The sequence below is a fragment of the Heteronotia binoei genome, chromosome 3 (assembly GCF_032191835.1).
Source record: "Heteronotia binoei isolate CCM8104 ecotype False Entrance Well chromosome 3, APGP_CSIRO_Hbin_v1, whole genome shotgun sequence".
Taxonomy (NCBI): domain Eukaryota; kingdom Metazoa; phylum Chordata; class Lepidosauria; order Squamata; family Gekkonidae; genus Heteronotia; species Heteronotia binoei.
Window position 1 is genome coordinate 24,993,245 of NC_083225.1, and position 20,532 is coordinate 25,013,776.

General features: G+C 48.2%; 1 protein-coding gene across 1 annotated transcript in view; it reads left to right on the forward strand.

Moving 5' to 3' along the window:
• SCEL (sciellin) overlaps window positions 1-6,157 on the forward strand; it is an 80,891-nt gene extending 74,734 nt beyond the window's left edge. Inside the window, exons 21-22 of the mRNA XM_060235231.1 lie at window positions 4,664-4,766; window positions 5,744-6,157. Of these exons, the coding sequence (XP_060091214.1) occupies window positions 4,664-4,766; window positions 5,744-5,760 (120 nt within the window). The 3' untranslated portion in view covers window positions 5,761-6,157. The remainder of the gene's footprint in view (window positions 1-4,663; window positions 4,767-5,743) is intronic.
• Window positions 6,158-20,532: the final 14,375 nt, after the last annotated feature.

Sequence of the window (20,532 nt, forward strand, 5' to 3'; positions counted from 1 at the left end):
TTCGCTGGTGAATAACCTTTTTAATTTGTTGAAGGCTTCCTGACAATTTTCTGTCCAATTTAATTTTGCTCCTGGCCGCTTGGCCTCTGGACTTTTCCCCTTCGTTTTGAGAAGGTCTGTCAAGGGGACCTTGTGTAAAACCCTTGTATAAAATTACAATAAAAATTTGCGAATCTGATGAAGGATTGGAGCTGTTTACGTGTCCTCAGGGGTTCCCAATCTAGTACTGCTTGTATTTTGATGGGGTTCACTGCCAAACCCCTCCCGGACACTCTGTAACCTAAGTAATCCAATTCGGTCATGGAATTCACATTTGGATAGTTTTGCATACAGTTGATTTTCATAGAGAGTTGCTAAGACTTCCCTCACTAATTTCACATGGGAGGGAAGGTCGTTTGAATAAATAATTATATCATCCAAGTACACCACTACCCCTCGGTACAAATGTTTTCGCAGGACCTCATTTATAAAGTTCATGAAAACTCCCGGGGCCCCTTGTAACCCGAGTGGCATGACTAAGTATTCAAATTGTCCCATCAGCGTGTTAAACGCCATCTTCTATTCATCTCCCTCTTTTATGCGTACTCGGAAGTAAACGTCTCTTAGATCCAGCTTGGTGAAAATCTTTCCCTCTGACACGGAGCTTAATAATTCCTTTATTAGGGGTATGGGGTACGCATTCAAGGTTGAAATCACATTGATCCCCCTAAAATCCATACATAACCTGAGCCCTCCGGCTTTCTTCTTCCTAAACAGCACGGGGGCAGCATGGGGGACCGTAGCTGGTCTGATGAACCCCCCGCTTTAAGTTCTTGTCTAGAAACTTGCGAAGTTCTGCTTTTTCAGCCCACCCCATGGAGTATAGTTTAGCTCAGGAGGCTCTGCCCTGGAATTAATTCTATAGCACAGTCCGTATCTCGATGGGGGGGGGGGGGAGCTCATTCGCTTCTTCTTCACTAAATATTTGTTTTAAGTCTCTGTACTCATGGGGAATTGATTTCACCTCTTCTATAGTGAGGCATAGTTTTTTCATTTGGGGGGGTGGTGGTTCCGGACCCCACTCCATGTTCCATTGGTGGGACTCACATCTCCCATCTCTAAAGTCTATGAACCCATTTTATGTTGGGTTCATGTTTGGTCAACCATCCTACTCCCAGGACAATGTCAAATGACAAAGAAGGGGCCACAACAAAAATTTCTGTATCCCAGTGGTCTTCTATTCCCATTGGCATTCCTTGGGTTTGCTCCATACAGGGTTCCCCCTTCATCACTGTCCCATCCATTTGCTCAAATTGTATGGGGTGGGGGGTGGACTCGTAGGGAGTCCAAGAGCTTCTACTAGTTTGGGTGTGATTATGTCTCTGGTACACCCAGAATCTAGTAGTGCTCGGGCATGTTTAAAATATTTGAGGCTAGAATTTAGTAAAGTCAGTGAGATGAAAAACAATGTCCCAGTAATTCTCACCTTCAGCGGTGCCATTAATTCCACGACCTGCTGCTCGTCACCTCTCAGTGCAGGTTGCCCTCATTTCCCACCAACTCATCTTCCCAGGCGTCTTCTCCCAGCTCGTCAACAATGATGATTTCTGCCTCCTGTGGGGTTGTGGATGCCGAGCTGCCCTTGGTGGGTTCTTTCGCTCTCCCCTCCTCCTTTTTCACCTTGAGTGCGCTGGTTTTTGGAGTGGGGGGGCCTCGAGGCCGCTTGGGGCAGTTGGCTGTCATATGGTTGGGGTCACCGCACCGAAAGCAACGTCTAGGGGTGGCAGGTTTAGTTGTTCCCCCAGACTGACTTGCTTTCCACCCTTCTGCTTTTGCCCCCGGCCGAGACTCACGTCCCCCTGTCAAGTAGACGGATTCAATGACGAGTCAAAGTTGATACTAAGACTACATTTATTGATAGACTGTTACTTTGGCTCAAGCCGTTGGCTTGAGAGGAATGAAACCAATACATTGATACAGGAGTTTTAAGATACACTTCAAAGAGATTCCTACAGGGTGGGGGGAGCAGGAGAACATTCACACATAACTACAAAGATACATTCCCAGGGCAGTTATCAAGCCTGTTGGCCTTGTATTCTTATGCGAATCTTCCTCCCACAGGAGGCTCTCTGGGAAGGCGCCGATTACTTTGTTCTCAACAGTTACCAGCCATAAAGGGAAGGGGGGGGAGACTACAGAGTAATAAACTAGCAGCATTTGGTTCATCATGATTTTACCCAGGCCTGGTTTTGACAGGCCAGGAACCCAACAGTCTTTGGTCAGAATCAGTCGAGCTTGACACCCCCCTTACCCCCTTGCTCCTGTTGATGCTGGAGAGCCACTCTCTTCATGTTAGTTTCTACCTCACCCGCCAGTTGCACCCACCCCACCAGTGTGGTAGGGCGAGCCTGTTGGAGGGCTCGATCCAGTATGCTGGCATTCAGGCCCCTCTGGAACTGCTCTATCTTCATCTGCTCATTCCACCCTCGCACCTTGGCCATGTTGGCTCGGAATTTGACTGCATACTCTCTCACAGCTTTGGGCCCCTGTTGTAGGTCCCTCAGGGTGGTCAGTGTTCGGGTCTCTTGCAACAGATCTTCATACTGCATCAGTAGGGCTCGTAGGAACGCCGTTACCATGTCTGGTTCAGGACTCCTGGTCTTGTACAGGCTTACGTACCATCTCTTGGCAGCCCCCTTTAATTTCGAGCCTAAGTAATCCACTCTGTTAAATTCATCAGGGAAGGTGTGCCCCAGTAGAACATAAAGCTATTGGCTTGTATTGAAAAATACTCCACCTCTTCGAGGTCTCCATCAAAGATGGTATCCATGGAAAAATTGTATTCCACGAAACCGGTCCCCGGTGCCAAAAAGGTTAGGAACCACTGCAGTAGAAGACAACTTTGGAATGCAACTGGATGAATCTCTGTTTACCTCTGACACAGGTTCAGGTGGATAGCCATGTTAGTCCGAAGCAGTAGAACAAAGTTTGAGTCCAGTGACACCTTTAAGACCAACAAAGTTTTATACCTTGCACACAAAAGCTTATAGCTTGAATAAAACTTAGTTGGTCTTAAGGGTGCCACTGGATTCAAACTTTGTACCTCTGACACAGTTGTACTAGATAGTTATCCTGATGAACCTGCTGAATTTATAGTCATACCCAAGCTCAGCTGTTAGTCCTACTTGTCCTCCCTTTGGGTGGTCTATTGCTCTTTCAAAAAATGCACTGTTCATCATATTGATCCTTCCAGTTCACATTTAGTTTCAGCAGTGGTATAGAATCAGGCAGGGCTTTTTTTGCAGAAAAAGCCCAGCAGGAACTCATTTGCATATTAGGCCACACCCCACACCATCATTTCACACAGGGCTTTTTGTGGGAAAAGCCCAGCAGGGACTCATTTGCATATTAGGCCACACCCCTGAAACCAAGCCAGCCAGAATTGCGTTCCTGCATGTTCCTGTTAAAAAAAAAGCCCTGGAATCAGGTATGTTCCATGTGCTGGACTCTGCCTGGGCCCCACCCCATCCCACACTGAAAAATGCTTATTTGTTTGTCCACTTAATTTCCATTTTAATTAAACAGTTGCACTATGATATTAAGAAAATTAGCTCAAGGGATCAGGGGAAGATGTCATGATAAGAGGTAGCACTTCCCATCATCAGGTTTTTCCAAGTTATAACTGAACCATGATGTAAACCATCGGTATCAAAACATGCGGCCCAAGGGCCAGATCAGGCCCCCAGAGGGCTTCTATCAGGCCCATGAGAAACTGGCTGTTGTCTTCTTCCTTTTCTCTCTCTTTCTTCCTTCTGCATCACAGCTTGCTTTGCCAGACTTGCTCAAAAGCACAGGAGCTACAAGAGCTAAGCCATGAAGCAACTTATGTACTTATGACCAGCACATGAAGCAACATGTACAAAAGCTCACAATGCCCAGCCATTTCTTGTTTCCCCCTGGGTCCTAGGCTCAAAGCATTGACCATGAGATTTCTGTAATGAATGTCAATAAATCAAAAGTAGGTTTGCAGCTTAACAAATGCACACCTGAACAGCCTACTCGAGATGGCTACAGCACAGACATTGTCTCCAGATTTTGATGCAATAATTTAGAGCAAGAGGTGTCAGTTATCAGAAACTGTTAAATAAACAAAATATTGCAAGAATGCTAATCTTTTGTTTTAATTTTTTTTAAAATCTTTAATTGTGCTTGTCCATGTCCTTTATAAAGTTTACATATCTACTACCTGGCATTACATTTTCTGACACACATGGCCCGGCCCAACAAGGTCTCATTTATGTTAGCTTCGGCCCTCATAACAAATGAGTTTGACACCCCTGGGCAGAAAAAAAGATTTCTGAAGAAGGACCTTAATGCTGCAAGGGTACTGCTTCAGTAATATTACATGCCCTTACCCTAGAATCATGATATGATGGAACACAGTAAAAATACAGTGGGTAAGAAAGAATTTGGGAATGATGAAAGCCCAGTGATAAAGAAAAATATATATTCATACAGGACTGAATTTGACAGCTCTAGTTCTGTTGTACCAAAATTCTTGTGAGATTTCCATTTTTTGTGCATTTCAAAATCTTGTATTAAAGATGCTCATATATTGGGCATGTTCTCCGCTACTGGCTTTTATAACTAAAGGTCTGTGGTTTAACTCTCTGTGTGTTTCAAGTGTGAAGTCTGCAAAGGCCCTCTGGAAAACCTGAAGGCAGGAGACAGTATTTGGATTTACAAGAACACAGTGCACTGCGAGCCCTGCTATTCTAAAGTGAAAGGTAAATTCCGCAGAGGGGAAAGAGGCATTCTTGTATGTTAAGATGTTAGTAAGTAGGAGAATGAAACAACCAATCACAAGAGCAAGAAGCCTCTGATATCCTGCCACCTGGTTTTTGTTCATGCTAATACCAAACCTGGTGGGTGAATGTTGACTGGCAGTCATAAATGTCTGGAAATAAACACATGCACAATCTGTCACTATTTACTGTGTCAGGGCTCTCTTCTCTCCTGTTAGTATTGATTGCTTTAATATTATATATATATATGTGTGTGTGTGTCTGTGTGTGTGTCTGTGTGTGTCTGTGTGATTGTGCGTGTGTGTATGTGTAAGAACCCCATGGCGCAGAGTGGTAAAGCTGCAGTACTGCAGTCGGAGCCCTCTACTCATGACCTGAGTTCAATCCCAGCAGAAGCTGGTTCAGGTAGCTGGCTCCAGGTTGACTCAGCCTTCCATCCTTCCGAGGTCGGTAAAATGAGTACCCAGCTTGCTAGGGTGAAACTGTAGATGACTGGGGAAGGGAATGGCAAACCACCCCATAAAAAGTCTGCCCCTGGTTGCATCTAAATTATTGTCAACTGGTATAATCCTGCATGTATGTAAATTTGCAACCTTCCTTCCTTCCTTCCTTCCTTCCTTCCTTCCTTCCTTCCTTCCTTCCTTCCTTCCTTCCTTCCTTCCTGTCTTTCTTTCTTTCTTTCTTTCTTTCTTTCTTTCTTTCTTTCTTTCTTTCTTTCTTTCTTTCTTTCTTTCTTTCTTTCTTTCTTTCTTTCTCAGATTTATATCCCGCCCTCCCCGCTGAACATTCAGAAGATTTTTTGTTATTGTTCAGTCACACAGTCGAGTCCGACTCTTTGCAACCCCATGGACAAAGTCACGCCAGGGGGACGCACAAATTAGATACCATTCCTTTTTTTTAACTTTGGGAAGTTACAAAGATGTTCACATTGATCTCATTTCTCTTTTCCTTCCTTACAGCATCGTGGATCAACTAATTTTGACTTACTGGCTTAGGTGTGATCTCATATGATTAGCTATGCACATTTATCTTTGGAAAGCATATACTTTCGGGGAGGGATAACTGCTGTTTCCTACAAGCAATTACAAACTGTAGTCAGTTGTAGAGAAGAAGAAACTGAAACTATACCCAGATTCTGAAAGAGAAGAAATGATATATGGTGGCCCTTGGTAAGAAGAGGTCTGCAGTAGCCACAAGAAGAGGATGTCTCGAGTATATTGTATGAAGATACCTGATTAAGCTCTGAAGAACGTGTATTCTGTTTTCTGTTCTTTCATGTATAGTCCATACCTACACGATGACTGTCTTGTGTGAATGAACCATTGCAGATCTGATACAACAGACAGCATGCTATCACCTCCTGTGCAGTCAGCTCAATATTAGAAAACTCCATTGCATTGAAATTCTCAGTGGATCATGTTTGTTGCTTCAATTAACTTTTTAAGTCAGCTAACATTTATATGGTGTTTAAAATGAGGTCCCTGAGATGACACCTCACCTTATTTAAAGGGATGGGCGAGCCCTGATTTTCAGGCAATTGCTCTGCTCATAAAATGAAGAATGTAATATTCATGTGCATCCACAAACATCCCTCCTCTATTCATACTGTCTCTCTCAGCCCCTTAACACAGCCTCCTGTCCCCCACCTCCCTGAAGAAGCAGGAGGTGTGGGAGAGGAAACAGTGGCTCTGACAGCACAGTTTGCAGGGTCATAAGGTGGAGGATTGCTAGTAATGAATTGTGGTCATCAGGGCTGGAATTCTAGCAGGAGCTCCTTTGCATATTAGGCCACCCCCTCCCCACCTAAGCCAGTCCTCCAAGAGCTTACAAAAAAGAGCCTTGTAAGTTCTTGGAGGATTGGTTACATCAGGGGTGCATGGCCTAATATGCAAAGGAGCTCCTGCTAGAATCCCACCCCTGGTGATCTTGGATGAAGCTATGGGTGGGGCAGTGCCATGGAGGAGATGGAAACAGTGGTGAATATGAGGTAACCAATAGAGGGAGCCAAGCGTGGTTGAATGGTATGCGTTGGGAGTTGTCAGCTATGTGGAGGTTTCGATAGAAGAACATAAGAGAAGCCATGTTAGATCAGGGCAATGGCTAGTGACAAATATTCCAAAAGTGGGGGTCCTGCTACTTCTAATGCGTATTACACATTTTTGAGACTTCACCATTTTGCCATTGTTGTAATCATAAACCTCACCACATGTTTTCCCCTTTCTTTAACTCTACGCAAAAAGCTTGGCACCATTTAAAAAACCCAGAAAATTTTCCTTAGCATAGAGAAATATATTAAAAGGAAATGTGTAAAAGATAAAATAAAAAATGTAAGAGACTAAAATAGCAGTTTGATGCATTGTGTAGCATAGCTCTTTGCAAATAATCAGAGGGCTTAAAAAACATACAATAATTCTAGAGGGGTTGTTGTGTCAGACTGGAGCAAGAACATAAAACAGCAGTCCAGTGGTGCCTTCAAAGAGCAACACACCTTTTTTTCCCCAACAGAAGCTTTTTGTGAGCCAGAGCTCAGATAGCCAGATATGTACATGGACCCATGGTTGACATGACTGGTCCTAGACTGTCTGGCGCCCCCCCCCCCCCCCCGCATTGTTAACGTCACCAAGTCACATGGGGGATACCCAATTTTTCACCCCCAAAAGGCTGGTGCCCTAGGCAGTCACCTAGTTCACCTAGTGGCAGGGTCAGCCCTGGTTCTGAAGAAGTGACTCACAAAAGCTTATGGTGGAATATATGTTGTTACTCTTTAAGTGTCCCTGGACTCCTGTCTTATGTAGAATAATATTTCACTGGCCTACAGTGCCAATTCTAACAAAGTTATACCCTTCTCTTGAAGACAGTGACTTTAGAAGGATCTAACTCTGCTTAGGATGGCACTGTTAATGAGTAACACTGAAGAAATGTGGCTGTCCACTATGTCGCCTGATTTCTTAATTCGGTAACATCATCTGTTGATTTTTACCTTTCCTGGATCATGTTAAGAAAGAACCGACCAAGTATGACAGTGGAAGGGTAAGCCCCCCCTTTTTAAAAGGAGATGAAAATTAAAAGCGTGCAAATAATGGCCTGCTAATCAGTGTTTACATGGGAGTTCCTAGGAGGAAAAACAAGTTAAATAGTTTGTATGTTATATTTTCTTTTTCGTGTGCAAGATGTAGCTGCAAGATATAAATATAATAAATGAACAAAACGATGTCTGGTGTACAGCATGAAATAATCAGGGCCGGCGCTGGGGCTTTTGCCTCCCCCAGCAAGGCCCCGCCCCCCACCCTCCAATGGGGGAGGGCCCCAAGCACCTGCCCAAATGCGGGACCTGTTTGCACAATGCTGCCCCTACTCAACTTTCCCGCGGTGCTGGAAGGCCATGCAAACACCCTCCCCCAGCTTGACCTTCCCGTGGCGTGGGGAAGCCGAGCGGGGCTCGATGGCCCCATTTGAGCAGCGGGCTCCTCTTGAGGAGCCTGCCATATAAACACCCTCCACCCACTCAACCTTCCCGCAGTGCAAGAAAGCCGAGCGGGCCAGATGGCTCCATTTGCCCAGCGGGCTCCTCTTCAAAGCTCCCTGCTGAGAAACCAAGCAGGGCCGGCTCTCATATTGGGAGGGGGCACCAAGGCCTAGGCAGCCACCTGCATGGCCTCCTCCCACACGCCAGCCATAGAAATAACAGTCCACAAATGTATACCAAAATGTTCAGAATCAGCAAGACTGTGTTTTAGCAGGAGACTCACTGAAGTTATGGGAATGGCGAGATCCGCCAAAGTGAATGCAGCCCACCAAGCATGTATCAGAACCTGCTGGGCACAGCGGCCTTGCAGGGATTCTCATGACCTTTTTCCCTTCTGAAGTTCTCCACTGAACTGGATCTGTTCACTCGCTGGTACGACACACCAAAGTGTTCCATTTCCTGTGGAACGATGAAATACCATTTGTATTCACCTTTCCAGCAATAGTGTTTGATTGTAGTCAGGATTCCTTTTGTAGAAAAAGAGATGCTGGAGCTCATTAGTGTGACTCATTTGCATAACTCATTTGCATATGCCACGCACCCCTGACGTCACCGGAAGGCGGACTCAATTCTATCCGCTCAGCATCTACTTTAAAATGCTTCTTGAATTATGATTGTCATAATCAAACCTTACTCCCATCATACTTTTAAAATCACTTTCTCCTATGTGGCCACAGTGGAATGATGATTTCCATCTATCCACTTTAGATGTTTTGGTTATTTTCCCTTTTTTTGTTGTTGGGGGGAAATATTAGAAAGTTTGTCAAATCTTACGAGTTCAGCAAAATTCTCCCAGGGGGTTTGAACAATGGAGCCCAGAAGCAAGTATTTGGCGGTGGGGGGGAGGGTAAGAAAGAAAAAGCACAATAAAATTTAGAGGTTCCAGAGCTCTGCTCTTGTGAGCTCCAGCCCAAAATGAGGCCTGACTGTAGCGGTCATTCAGCCAAAAACAGATGAGACATTCCATCCAGTAGCTAAGTAAAATGTCTATTTGAATACGTATAGATATGTAGCCGCCCTGAGCCTGCTTCGGTGGGGAGGGCGGGATATAAGTCCAACAAATAAATCTTTGGATTAATGAAATTGGAATGGAGTCAGGGTTTTCTTCCCCATCTTTTCAGGGATCCCTGTATTTCAAATCATATGATAATTCTGTAGAAGTTCGTATAGTTTGTCTTACTAGTTCTAAAAAGGTAGTTCCCTGTGCAAGCACCAGTTGTTTTTGACTCTGGGGTGATGTCACATCACAACGTTTTCATGGCAGACTTTTTACGGGGTGGTTTGCCACTGCCTTCCCCAGTCATCTACACTTCCCCCCCACCCAGCAAGCTGGGTACTCATTTTACTGACCTCGGAAGAATGGAAGGCTGAGTCAACCTCAAGACGGCTACCTGAAAACCCAGCTTCTACTGGAGATCGAACTCAGGTCGTGAGCAGAGGGCTCCGACTGCAGCCTGCAGCTTTACCACTCTGCGCCACGGGACTCTTACTAGTTCTACAGCCTGCATTACTGAAGTATACTATCAGTCTACATTCAATAGCAGCAATTGAGTAATTATGACTGAAATCTATTTGCAATGGTCAAAGGGTGACCAAAGGCCATAACTAAACATAAGGTTGTTAAATCAAATCAAATCAAATTTTATTCTTATATCCCGCCCTCCCCCGCCAAAAGGCGGGCTCAGGGCGGCTCACAGACATGGCGCGCCATGATTTAGTTAAAATAGATAAACAATACTTTAAATATGGTACAGTTACATAAATTAATTAAAAATAGATAAAAATAGGTGCTATAAATTCTATCAATCCCAGTTACATCGTATCATACATCAGTTTCAATTATACATAAGATGGCTAAAGTTGCAATAATTTAATCAGTTTGGTCTGGTCCTAATTCAAATGCGAGCTGAAAAAGAGAGGTTTTGCAAGCCCTGCGGAACTGGTTCAGGTCCCGCAGGGCTCGCACCTCCCCTGGAAGTTGGTTCCACCAACGAGGGGCCATTAATGAAAAGGCTTGCTCCCGAGTTATCTTCAGTCTGGCCTCTCTTGGCCCAGGGATTTGTAGGAGGTTTTGGGAGCTCGATCTCAACGCTCTCCTGGGGATATATGGGGAGAGGCGGTCCCTAAGGTAGGCAGGTCCTCGACCATATAGGGCTTTAAAGGTGATAACCAGCACCTTATAGCGAACACGGTAGACGACCGGTAGCCAATGCAGATCCCGCAGCACAGGCCGCACGTGTTCCCATCTAGGTAGTCCCACCAACAGCCTGGCCGCTGCATTCTGCACTACCTGAAGTCTCCGCGTTCGACACAAGGTCAGCCCCATGTAGAGGGCATTGCAGTAGTCTAATCTTGAGGTGACCGTTGCGTGGATCACAGTTGCTAGGTCGTGGATCACAGTTGCTAGGTCGTCGCGTTAACATGTCTACTTAGCTGAAAGAGTACCCCATGCTCCTTTAACTCCCTGTTATTCCATTACCACAGATGCTCACTTTCCCAGCCTGATTTTGATCCTCAACTTTATTCATACTTCCCCACTCACGAATAAGCAAATATGGTTGTCCCAGCACACTATGTTTAGTCTAGGGATGCCAGCCCCCAGGTGGGACCTGGGGATCCCCTGGAATTACAGCTCCTCTTTAGACTACAGAGGTCAGTTCCTTTGGAGAAAATGGAGGCTTTGAAGGGTAGATCTCCCCCCCCGCCCAAAGAGCCTGTCGCCACAGGGCACAATGATGTCATCTGGAAGTGACATATCACACCGGGCATGTCACTCAGGATGCTCTAGAAATTCGCTGGAAACTCTATGGTTTTGTGCGGGGACGCTCTAGCAATTTTTTGGGGGGACCTCTATGGTACTATAAGGTTTCCCCCCTAATCACTAGAGCGTCCCCACACAAAACCATAGAATTTCCACCAAATTCCTAGAGCATCCTGCATAATGTGCCTGGTGCAATACCTCACTTCTGGGTGATGTCATCACACCACGCACGCACAAGTCCCCTGTTGGCAGCCGCAGGGGACTTGGCAAGCCTAGGCAAATCTCAAGGAGTTTCCCAACCTGGATCTGGCAACCCCAGTTAGGTCTTATATACCATGTTGATTTAAAAAAAAACACAACAGGTCCTCTTAAAATATTGTTTTTTAAAAAAAATCATTTTACCTTGAAAATATCGGAGAAGGGGCCTGTAGCGACTTTAAGGAACTTGATTTCTCTCCCTGCATAGGAAGTGATTCCTCACCTGGCAGTCATATGACTCCCCACCCATTTTTGCCATCCCAGACAGGCCACAAACAGGTTACTGAAGCCTCCAGTGGACTCTGGCATCCAGAAATACCGGGTTGTCTCTCTACTGTAAACTTCACCGTTCCTTGCTTTGTTCTTTCCCTCCACTCCCTCACCATTAATCCTGCCGTCCCTCAGATGAAAACTTATTTAATTACTTATTTCATAACCGTTGGGGAATGTAGATTTTGGAGAATGTTTTTGATCTGAAGGTTTCAGGAGGTTCTCCAGAGAAAAAAACAAGCTCCCTCGATTCTCCAGTTTGATGTAGTGGTTAAGCGTGCGGACTCTTACCTGGGAGAACCAGGTTTGATTCCCCACTCCTCCACTTGCAGCTGCTGGAATGGCATTGGGTCAGCCAGAGCTCTCGCAGAGTTGTCCTTGAAAGGGCAGCTGCTATGAGAGCCCTCTCAGCCCCACCTACCTCACAAGGTGTCTGTTGTGGGGGAAGGAGATAAAGGCGATTGTAAGCCACTCTGAGTCTGAGATTCGGAGTGGAGGGCAGGATATAAATCTGCAGTCTTCTTCTTCCAGCTTGTTCAACGTTAAGTCTATGTTCAGGGCATCTGTTGGGTAGGTTTGATTCAGAACCATCTGTACTGTAATGAGGTTATAACTTTCCCAAGAAAACAGCGAGGCATCAACAATAAGGACCAGTGCTGAGCAGCTGTGGTAATTGTGGCATTCGTTTTATCGCTCTCATTATAAGTTACTGAAAGAATGAGGCAGGAAAGAAGGAAGGCGTTTTATAGATTTGGGAATGTAGCACATAAAAGGATGGGGCAGCGATACGATACTGACTCCCTTCATCCTAAAAAAATTAACATTTCAAAGCTGACGTGACTTTTTTTCTTGCTAGAGTCACATGTTTTGTTTCTGTTTGATGGGTGCTTCGCAGGCGCATCCAAAGGAACAGTTTGCTGGCAGCTGTTTTATTGAAAGGGCCCATCTTCAATAATGCATTAATTTGGAACAAACACTGCCTGGAAGGGGGGCTGCTGCCATAAATTATAGGGATATCTGTGACTCATCAAATCCATTTTTCCAAGCACACAATGAACGCACTTCATTTTACAAGGCGAGGGCACGCTGTCGAAAGGGAAGAAACCAGCTGGGAGAGAAATGGGCCAGGCAGCCTGCCCCTTGGCCAGCCGGGAATCTGTGGGGTGGTGAAGGGAGAAGACAAATGCAAAGTATCTTTCATTTTTCACTCAGTAAACTATGGAATTGTTTTTTACAGTCTCAGTCAAAGAGAGCCAGTTCGGTGTAGTGGATAAGTATGCGGACTCTTATCTGGGAGAACCAGGTTTGATTCCCCACTCCTCCACTTGCACCTGCTGGAATGGCCTTGCATCAGCCCTCCTAGGAGTTGTCTTTGAAAGGCCCCACCCACCTCACAAGCTGTCTGTTGTGGGGGGAGAAGATATGGGAGATTGTAAGCCGCTTTGAGTCTCTGATACAGAGAGAAGGGCGGGGTATAAATCTGCACTCTCCTTCTTCTTCTTCAGTCGATTGCTGTTAATAAATCTTTGTGGCTAATCATTACCCCTGCCCCATCTATATTGATTACATCTGCAAATTAGAATCATAGAATCATAAAGTTGGAAGGGGTCTCCAAAGTCATCTAGTCCAACCTCCAGCAAAATGCAGGAAACTCACAAATACCTCCCCCGCTGAGTATTCTCAGTGACCTGTGTTCCATGCCCAGAAGATAGCAAAAAAACCTTCCAGGATCCCTGGCCAAACTGGCCTGTAGAAAAATTTCTTCCTGACCCCCTAGTGGTGATCAGCACTTCCCTGGGCATGTAAGAAAGGGCCACAAGAACTGATCCAACCCTTCCTGCCCTCCTTCTCATAATCTGCTTGTCTTCCTGCCTTCCTAGAATCATAGAGTTGGAAGGGACCTACAGAGTCATCTAGTCCAACCCCCTGCACAATGCAGGAGACTCCCCCTAAATTCACAGGGGGTGGATTGGGCCCTCTAGCATATGGTTCCCAAAATCCCCAGGCCAGCCCTGTATGGATGTGTTGTGTCCTAGGTTCAAATGGAGAACTGTTACTTTTGGAGGGAACTGTTACTTTTGGAGGGAAGCTGAACAAGCCAAGCTTGTACTCCACACCAGGGTTCCAGAGAAGGCCTAAGCGTGCCCAATCAGGGGAAGGATTGAAACATAAGTAGCCAATCAACATCTAGGCTCATACTGTACCCTGATAGGCCCTTAGGCCTCTGTAAATAGCCAATCCATGTACATAGTTAAGGTCCAATCAGAAGGGGGCAAGAATTGTATAAAAGGAGCGGGAGGTTTGAATAGAAGTCAGTTTGTGTTGGTGTTCCTGAAGTAAAGCTTGCTGAAATCACTCTCCGACTCTGGTCTCTTACTGCGCCGACCCCAGTACTTTACACTGGCGACGAGGATGGGATGCCAGTAAGAACCAGCAACAGAACCAGGAACACGGAAAGGTGGCTAAATCCAAGCCATCTGGGTCCCCACCTCCGCTCTGCGCACACCCCATCTCGCAAGCCGCCCAGACACGCTGCCAAGAATGGAGGCTCCAGCCAACCTCCTGCAGCCCTTTAGCATCGATCGCCCCGAGCTGTGGGACTCGTGGGTCGAAGGCTTCCAGTCATACCTGACCTTCCGGAAGATTACAGAGACTACCATGCAGAGAGCTCTGCTTATCAGTACGTGTGGCACGGAGACCGTGGACTTAGCCAGGGCTCTTCTCCAACCCAGGAAGCTCTCAGAGACGCCGGTGGACGACATCATCAGCGCTCTGGAGAAGTATTTCCAGCCCCAGCCAACCAAGCTCACCCGGCACTGGGACTTCCGACAAAGGACACAGAAGGCAAGCGAAACCACGATGGCGTTCTTGACAAGCCTGCGCCGGGTGGCAAGCCGATGCAGTTTCGCAGACCTCAACGAAGCCCTTCTCGACCAGTTTGTATGGGGCTTGAGGGACGAAAAACTAGTACAGAAACTCCTGTCCCTCTCCGAGTGCGACCTAACAAAGGCAATCGATGTGGCCACCAGCTGGGAGAAGGGCAGATCAGCAGGGCCACGGCTGACAAGACAGGCTGCGGCACACCAGATCAACCCTGAACCATCTACAGAGGACTCAGACAAGGACAAAGCTCTACAAACCGGCTATCGTTCAGCAGGAAGGAAGACCACCCATACCCCACAGGGCATGAGACACAAGACACCACCTGCATGTGCAAGCTGCGGGGGCCAGCACGAGCGAAAGACCTGCCGATTCCGGAATGCCACCTGTCGACTCTGCAGCAAGGAAGGCCACATCGCCTGCGCCTGCAGATCCACATCCCGAGCACGCGTCCCGCAAAGATCTGCGCACTCCGAAAGCCAGCCAGACTTCGAGACCGACGCTCTCCACGCCCACCAATACCCGGTACAGTACCTACCCTCGCCAGTCAGGCCCTCCAAAATCCGGGTCAATGTAGAGATCGGGGGGGTGCCCTGCCAAATGGAGGTGGACTCTGGGTCAGCATCATCTATTATTGCGGCAGAGACATTTTTTAAAATCCCCACCAGGCTGAGGCCTCGTCTCAGGGACCCGGGGTTTACCTTAGTGGACTTCCAGAAGAATAAGGTGCCTATCTTGGGAGTGGGCCCGGTCCCAGTCGAATACAAGGGGTTCAAGGGCCAGCTACAAGTGCTAGTGGTCAAGAACCACCTTACAAACCTTTTGGGTCTCGACTGGTTCAAGCCCCTGGGAATAGAGATCAGGGGGGTCAATAAGACTGTCGGAGTGGACTTTAACAAGGTTTGCGAAGAGTTCCCGGCCGTTTTCGATGGCACCTTGGGCTGCTACACGGGTCCCCCGGTTACACTACACCTCGACCCCACAGTGCGGCCTATTAGGCTTAAAGCGCGGCGAGTTCCATTCGTGCTCAAGCCTAAAATTGAGGAGGAACTGGATAAACTGATTGCACAGGGAATACTAGAGCCTGTCACCCACGCAGCCTGGGAAACGCCCATCATGACTCCAGTCAAGCCCAATGGGGAAGTGCGGATTTGTGCAGACTATAAGTGCACCCTCAACAAGGCTCTTCAGGCCCACACATACCCTGTGCCCATCGTCAGCCACGTTTTAGCCACCCTAGCCGGCGCAAAAATTTTTGGCAAGTTGGACTTGGCCCAAGCTTACCAACAGCTGCCGGTGGATGAGGCCACGGCCAACGCCCAAACAATTGTGACCCACCGGGGGGCCTTTAGAGTAAAGCGGTTGCAATTTGGCGTGAGTGTGGCTCCGGGGTTGTTCCAGGAACTCATGGACTCTCTTTTAAAAGGCCTTCCCGGAGTCACTCCATTCTTTGATGATGTGCTGATCGCTGCAGCCTCGCCTGAAGAATTCGCCGCCCGCCTTAGAGGAGTCCTACAACGTTTTGAAACAGCCGGCCTCAAGGTCAAACGGGAGAAGTGCCTCCTGGGCGTGGATCGGGTGGAATTCCTGGGGTTCTCCATCGATGCCCAGGGGGTCCACCCCTCCGACGCCAAGCTGCGTGCCATCAGAGATGCTCCAGCGCCCACCAACAAGCAAGAACTCCAGGCCTTCCTCGGCCTCCTAAACTTTTATCATGCTTTTCTCCCCCACAAGGCAGCGGTGGCCGAACCCCTGCACCGGCTTCTAGACAAGAACCGACCCTGGGCGCGGGGCCGCCAGCACGCTAAAGCCTTCCAGGATATCAAGGGCCTCCTGATGTCCAACTCCGTCCTTGCCCATTTCGACGAGACCCTGCCCTTGGTCCTTGCATGCGATGCATCCCCTTATGGCGTGGGGGCAGTTCTGGGCCACCGACTTCCTGATGGGACCGAAGTCCCTATCGCGTACTACTCGCGGACCCTCTAGTCGGCGGAGCGGAACTACGCCCAAATCGACAAAGAAGGGTTGGCAGTTGTGGCCGGCGTCAAAAAATTTCATGATTGCATCTACGGCCGGCCCTTTACCCTCTATACGGACCACAAACCCCTCTTGGGCCTCTTTGCATCAGACCGGCAGACCCCTCAGGTGTTGTCCCCACGGGTCCTCCGTTGGTCCATTTTTCTAGCCGGCTACACTTACACCCTAGTGCATCGCCCGGGCAAGGCAATGGGCCATGCTGACGCCCTGAGCCGCTTGCCCTTGCCTGACGTGGATCCCGATCCAGCCCCGGCTCATCAGATCCTACTGATGGACATGCTTCCGGACAGGCCATTGCTCGCCCGCGACGTTGCTGCCCGCTCCGCTCGTGATCCAGTCCTCTCCCGTGTCTTGGACTGGGTGGGGAGGGGGTGGCCCAAGGGCTCGACTGGGCCGGAATTTACTCCGTTTGCAGCCCGGAAAGACGAACTATCCACCCACAAAGGCTGCCTACTATGGGGCAACAGAGTCGTCATCCCCAAACCCTTGCAAGACCAAGTGCTTAGAGCCCTGCACGAGGCACACCCGGGCATAGTCCGCATGAAGGCTCTCGCACGAAGCTATGTTTGGTGGCCCGGCCTCGATGCAGAAATTGAGGCTTGGGTTAAAAGGTGCCCGACATGCCAGGTGTCAAGGCCTGACCCCCCACGTGGCCCAGTGCAACCATGGGAATCCACCAAAACCCCCTGGTCAAGACTGCATATGGACTTTGCTGGCCCCTTCCATGGGCGGACTCTACTCATACTAGTGGATTCATACTCCAAGTGGTTGGAGGTGGTCCAGGTGCCCTCGCCATCATCGCAGGCAACCATCACGGCTCTGAGGGCCATCTTTGCAACCCACGGGTTGCCGGAGACCATCGTCACCGACAACGGCATAGCATTCACGTCCGCAGTGTTCCAGGACTTCTTAGCCAGGAACCTCATCAGGCACATTCGCTCTGCCCCGTTTCATCCAGCCACCAACGGCCAGGCAGAGCGGATGGTGCGCACAGCAAAGGAGGCCTTGAACCGTCTGGGCCCCTCAGACTGGCCAAAAGACTTGGCGTGTTTCCTAATGGCCTACCGGACCACACCCACCGCCTCCACAGGTCGCAGTCCAGCCGAACTCCTCATGGGCCGCCGCATCACCACCCTGCTGGACAAGCTGCACCCTGACCGAGCCCCAGACAGGCGACCGGCGCCGGAACACCTTAAAGCCCCCAGAGGGTTCTACCCAGGTGAGACAGTGTGGGCACGGAACTATGCCACCACTGGCCCCGCCTGGCTCCCTGGAAAGGTGGACCACGTCACAGGACCGGTCTCCTATGCAGTGACCTTGGAGGGTGGACATCTCCTGAGGCGACACATCGACCAACTCCGTGGTCGCCTGCCTGCCAAGGTCAGAGGCTCCAGATCCGGACAACGTAAGTCCCCGTGAGCCTGACACAGAACAGGGTTCCGTGGAGCCCGCTTCGGCCCAGCAGGAGGAGACCCCCGACCGTGCAGCTGAACCCAGGTCTTCCGGGGCCGCCGTCCCAGATGTCTCCAGCTCTGCAGCCGCGGAACCACCAACCGAGTCAGAACGCCCAGTCCCCTCGGAGCTCCGACGCTCGACACGAGACCGCCGCCCTCCGGCATATCTCCAGGACTATGTCACCTGATAGCTGGAACTATGTGGGGAGGGGTGTTGTGTCCTAGGTTCAAATGGAGAACTGTTACTTTTGGAGGGAAGCTGAACAAGCCAAGCTTGTACTCCACACCAGGGTTCCAGAGAAGGCCTAAGCGTGCCCAATCAGGGGAAGGATTGAAACATAAGTAGCCAATCAACATCTAAGCTCATACTGTACCCTGATAGGCCCTTAGGCCTCTGTAAATAGCCAATCCATGTACATAGTTAAGGTCCAATCAGAAGGGGGCAAGAATTGTATAAAAGGAGCGGGAGGTTTGAATAGAAGTCAGTTTGTGTTGGTGTTCCTGAAGTAAAGCTTGCTGAAATCACTCTCCGACTCTGGTCTCTTACTGCGCCGACCCCAGTACTTTACAGGATGAATTAATGGAGGAAAGAAACATGCATTCTCTTGTCTGCATACTCACAAGTAGGGCTTTTTGGGGGGGTAGAAAAAGCCCAGCAGGGACTCGTTTACATATTAGGCCACACCCCCTGATGTCAAGATGGCCGGAACTGTGTTCCTGTGTGTTCCTACTAAAAAAAAAAGCCCTGCGCACAAGCATTCCCCTGCATGCATGCTTGCTTCTGTGATCGCTTGCGGTTTAGTACCAATCATTCAATTGCCTGTGAGTGCATTCCTTCACAAAGACTTCAGTGGAGGCTCATTTTCTTGTGCTTCCCCTCCCCCGCAGAATTTGTACAACCAGGCTATTGCCAATGGAATAGAAAACCAGGGATGGAATTCTAGCAGGAGCTCCTTTGCATATTAGGCCACACACCCCTGATGTAGCCAATCCTCCAAGAGCTTACAAAAAAGAGCCTGCTAGAATTCCACCCCTGTAGAAGACAATTAGAGTGATACAGGATTTGCAGTCTTTATTGGCACATCTGCTCTACAGTCGAATGGCTTCTTCCCACTTTGACTTCCAATGCAAACAGTATTGGATTTTCATCCCAGAGACACCAAGGGACACTCTGTAGTCCTTGGCAGTTGATCGGTTTGGGTGATTTCAGAGGTATGTGTGAAAGACATTAGCTTTGTTATTAAAATGCTGAGTAAGTATCCAATATCCTCACATCGTTTTGATTGGATTCAGGTGTGTAGCCACAGTGGTTTGAAACAACAGAACAAAGCTTGAGTCCAGCGGCATCTTTAAGACCCACAAAGTTTTATTCAAAGTATGTTCTTAATTAGTTTCCTATATTTTTATGAAAAGTCTGTTCTTTTTCTCACAGGGCTTTTCTTTTAATAGAAAAAGCCCAGCAGGAACTCATTTGCATATCAGGCCACACCACCTGACATCACCATTGTTTCACGGAAGGCTTTTTGCAGGAAAAGCCCAGCAGGGACTCATTTGCATATTAGGCCACACCCCTGACACCACCATTGTTTCACACAGGGTTTTTGCATAGAGAAAGCCCAGCAGGAACTAATTTGCATATTAGGCCACACCCCTCGATATCATCATTGCTTCACAGAGGGTTTTTTTTTAGAAAAAGTCCAATAAGAACTCATTTGCATATTAGGCCATACACCCCTGACATCACCACTGTTTCACACAGGGCTTTGTTGTAGAAAAAAAACCCCACAGGAACTCATTTGCATATTAGCCCACACCCCGATGCCAAGCCAACCAGAACTGCGTTCCTGTGTGTTCCTGCTAAAAAAAAAAAGCGCCCTCCTCTTGTCCAAGATCTGTTCATAAACCCCCCCAGAACTTTAGGCAACCATTTTATGGTCATGATGGGGTCGACTCCCTTATATATTCTTCAAGTTGTAGAAGGATTGTTTTTCCTTTATGCCCTTCCTGGGAATTCATAGCATTGGGTAAACAGAGGCAGGGCTGGCCCTGCCGCTAGGCAAACTAGGTGATTACCTAGGGCGCCAGCCTTCTGGGATCACCAAATCGGGTGCCCCCCCCCGTGTGGCTCAGTGATGTTATCTATGCAAGGGAGGGGAGTGCCAGAAGTTAGCCTTGCCTAGGGGGCAGACAGTCTAGGGCCAGCCCTGAACAGAGGGTGGAGTGAATTATGTCTGAGAAGAGGATTTAGGCTGTGCTTTGCATTACTGGAGCCTGCGCTCCTTGTTTTGTATTCCGCAGGAAAGGACGCACTCTGTATCAGTTCAGGATGCCAGCCTGTGGGTGAACAAGCTGGCATCAGAACAAATTCATTCTTAAATAAAACTACCGACTTTGCTAGCAGAAAAGCCTTGAAGTGAGTTTTTCTCTCCCAGATAAAGAGGGGGTGGGGGAGAGTTTCATTAGGTTTAGAGGGGAAATCACCTAACAGTATTTAAGAATGGCAGCAGAATGTCTCAGCATTATCCACAGCAGATGTCAGCAGAAAGTATGCACACATGGGAG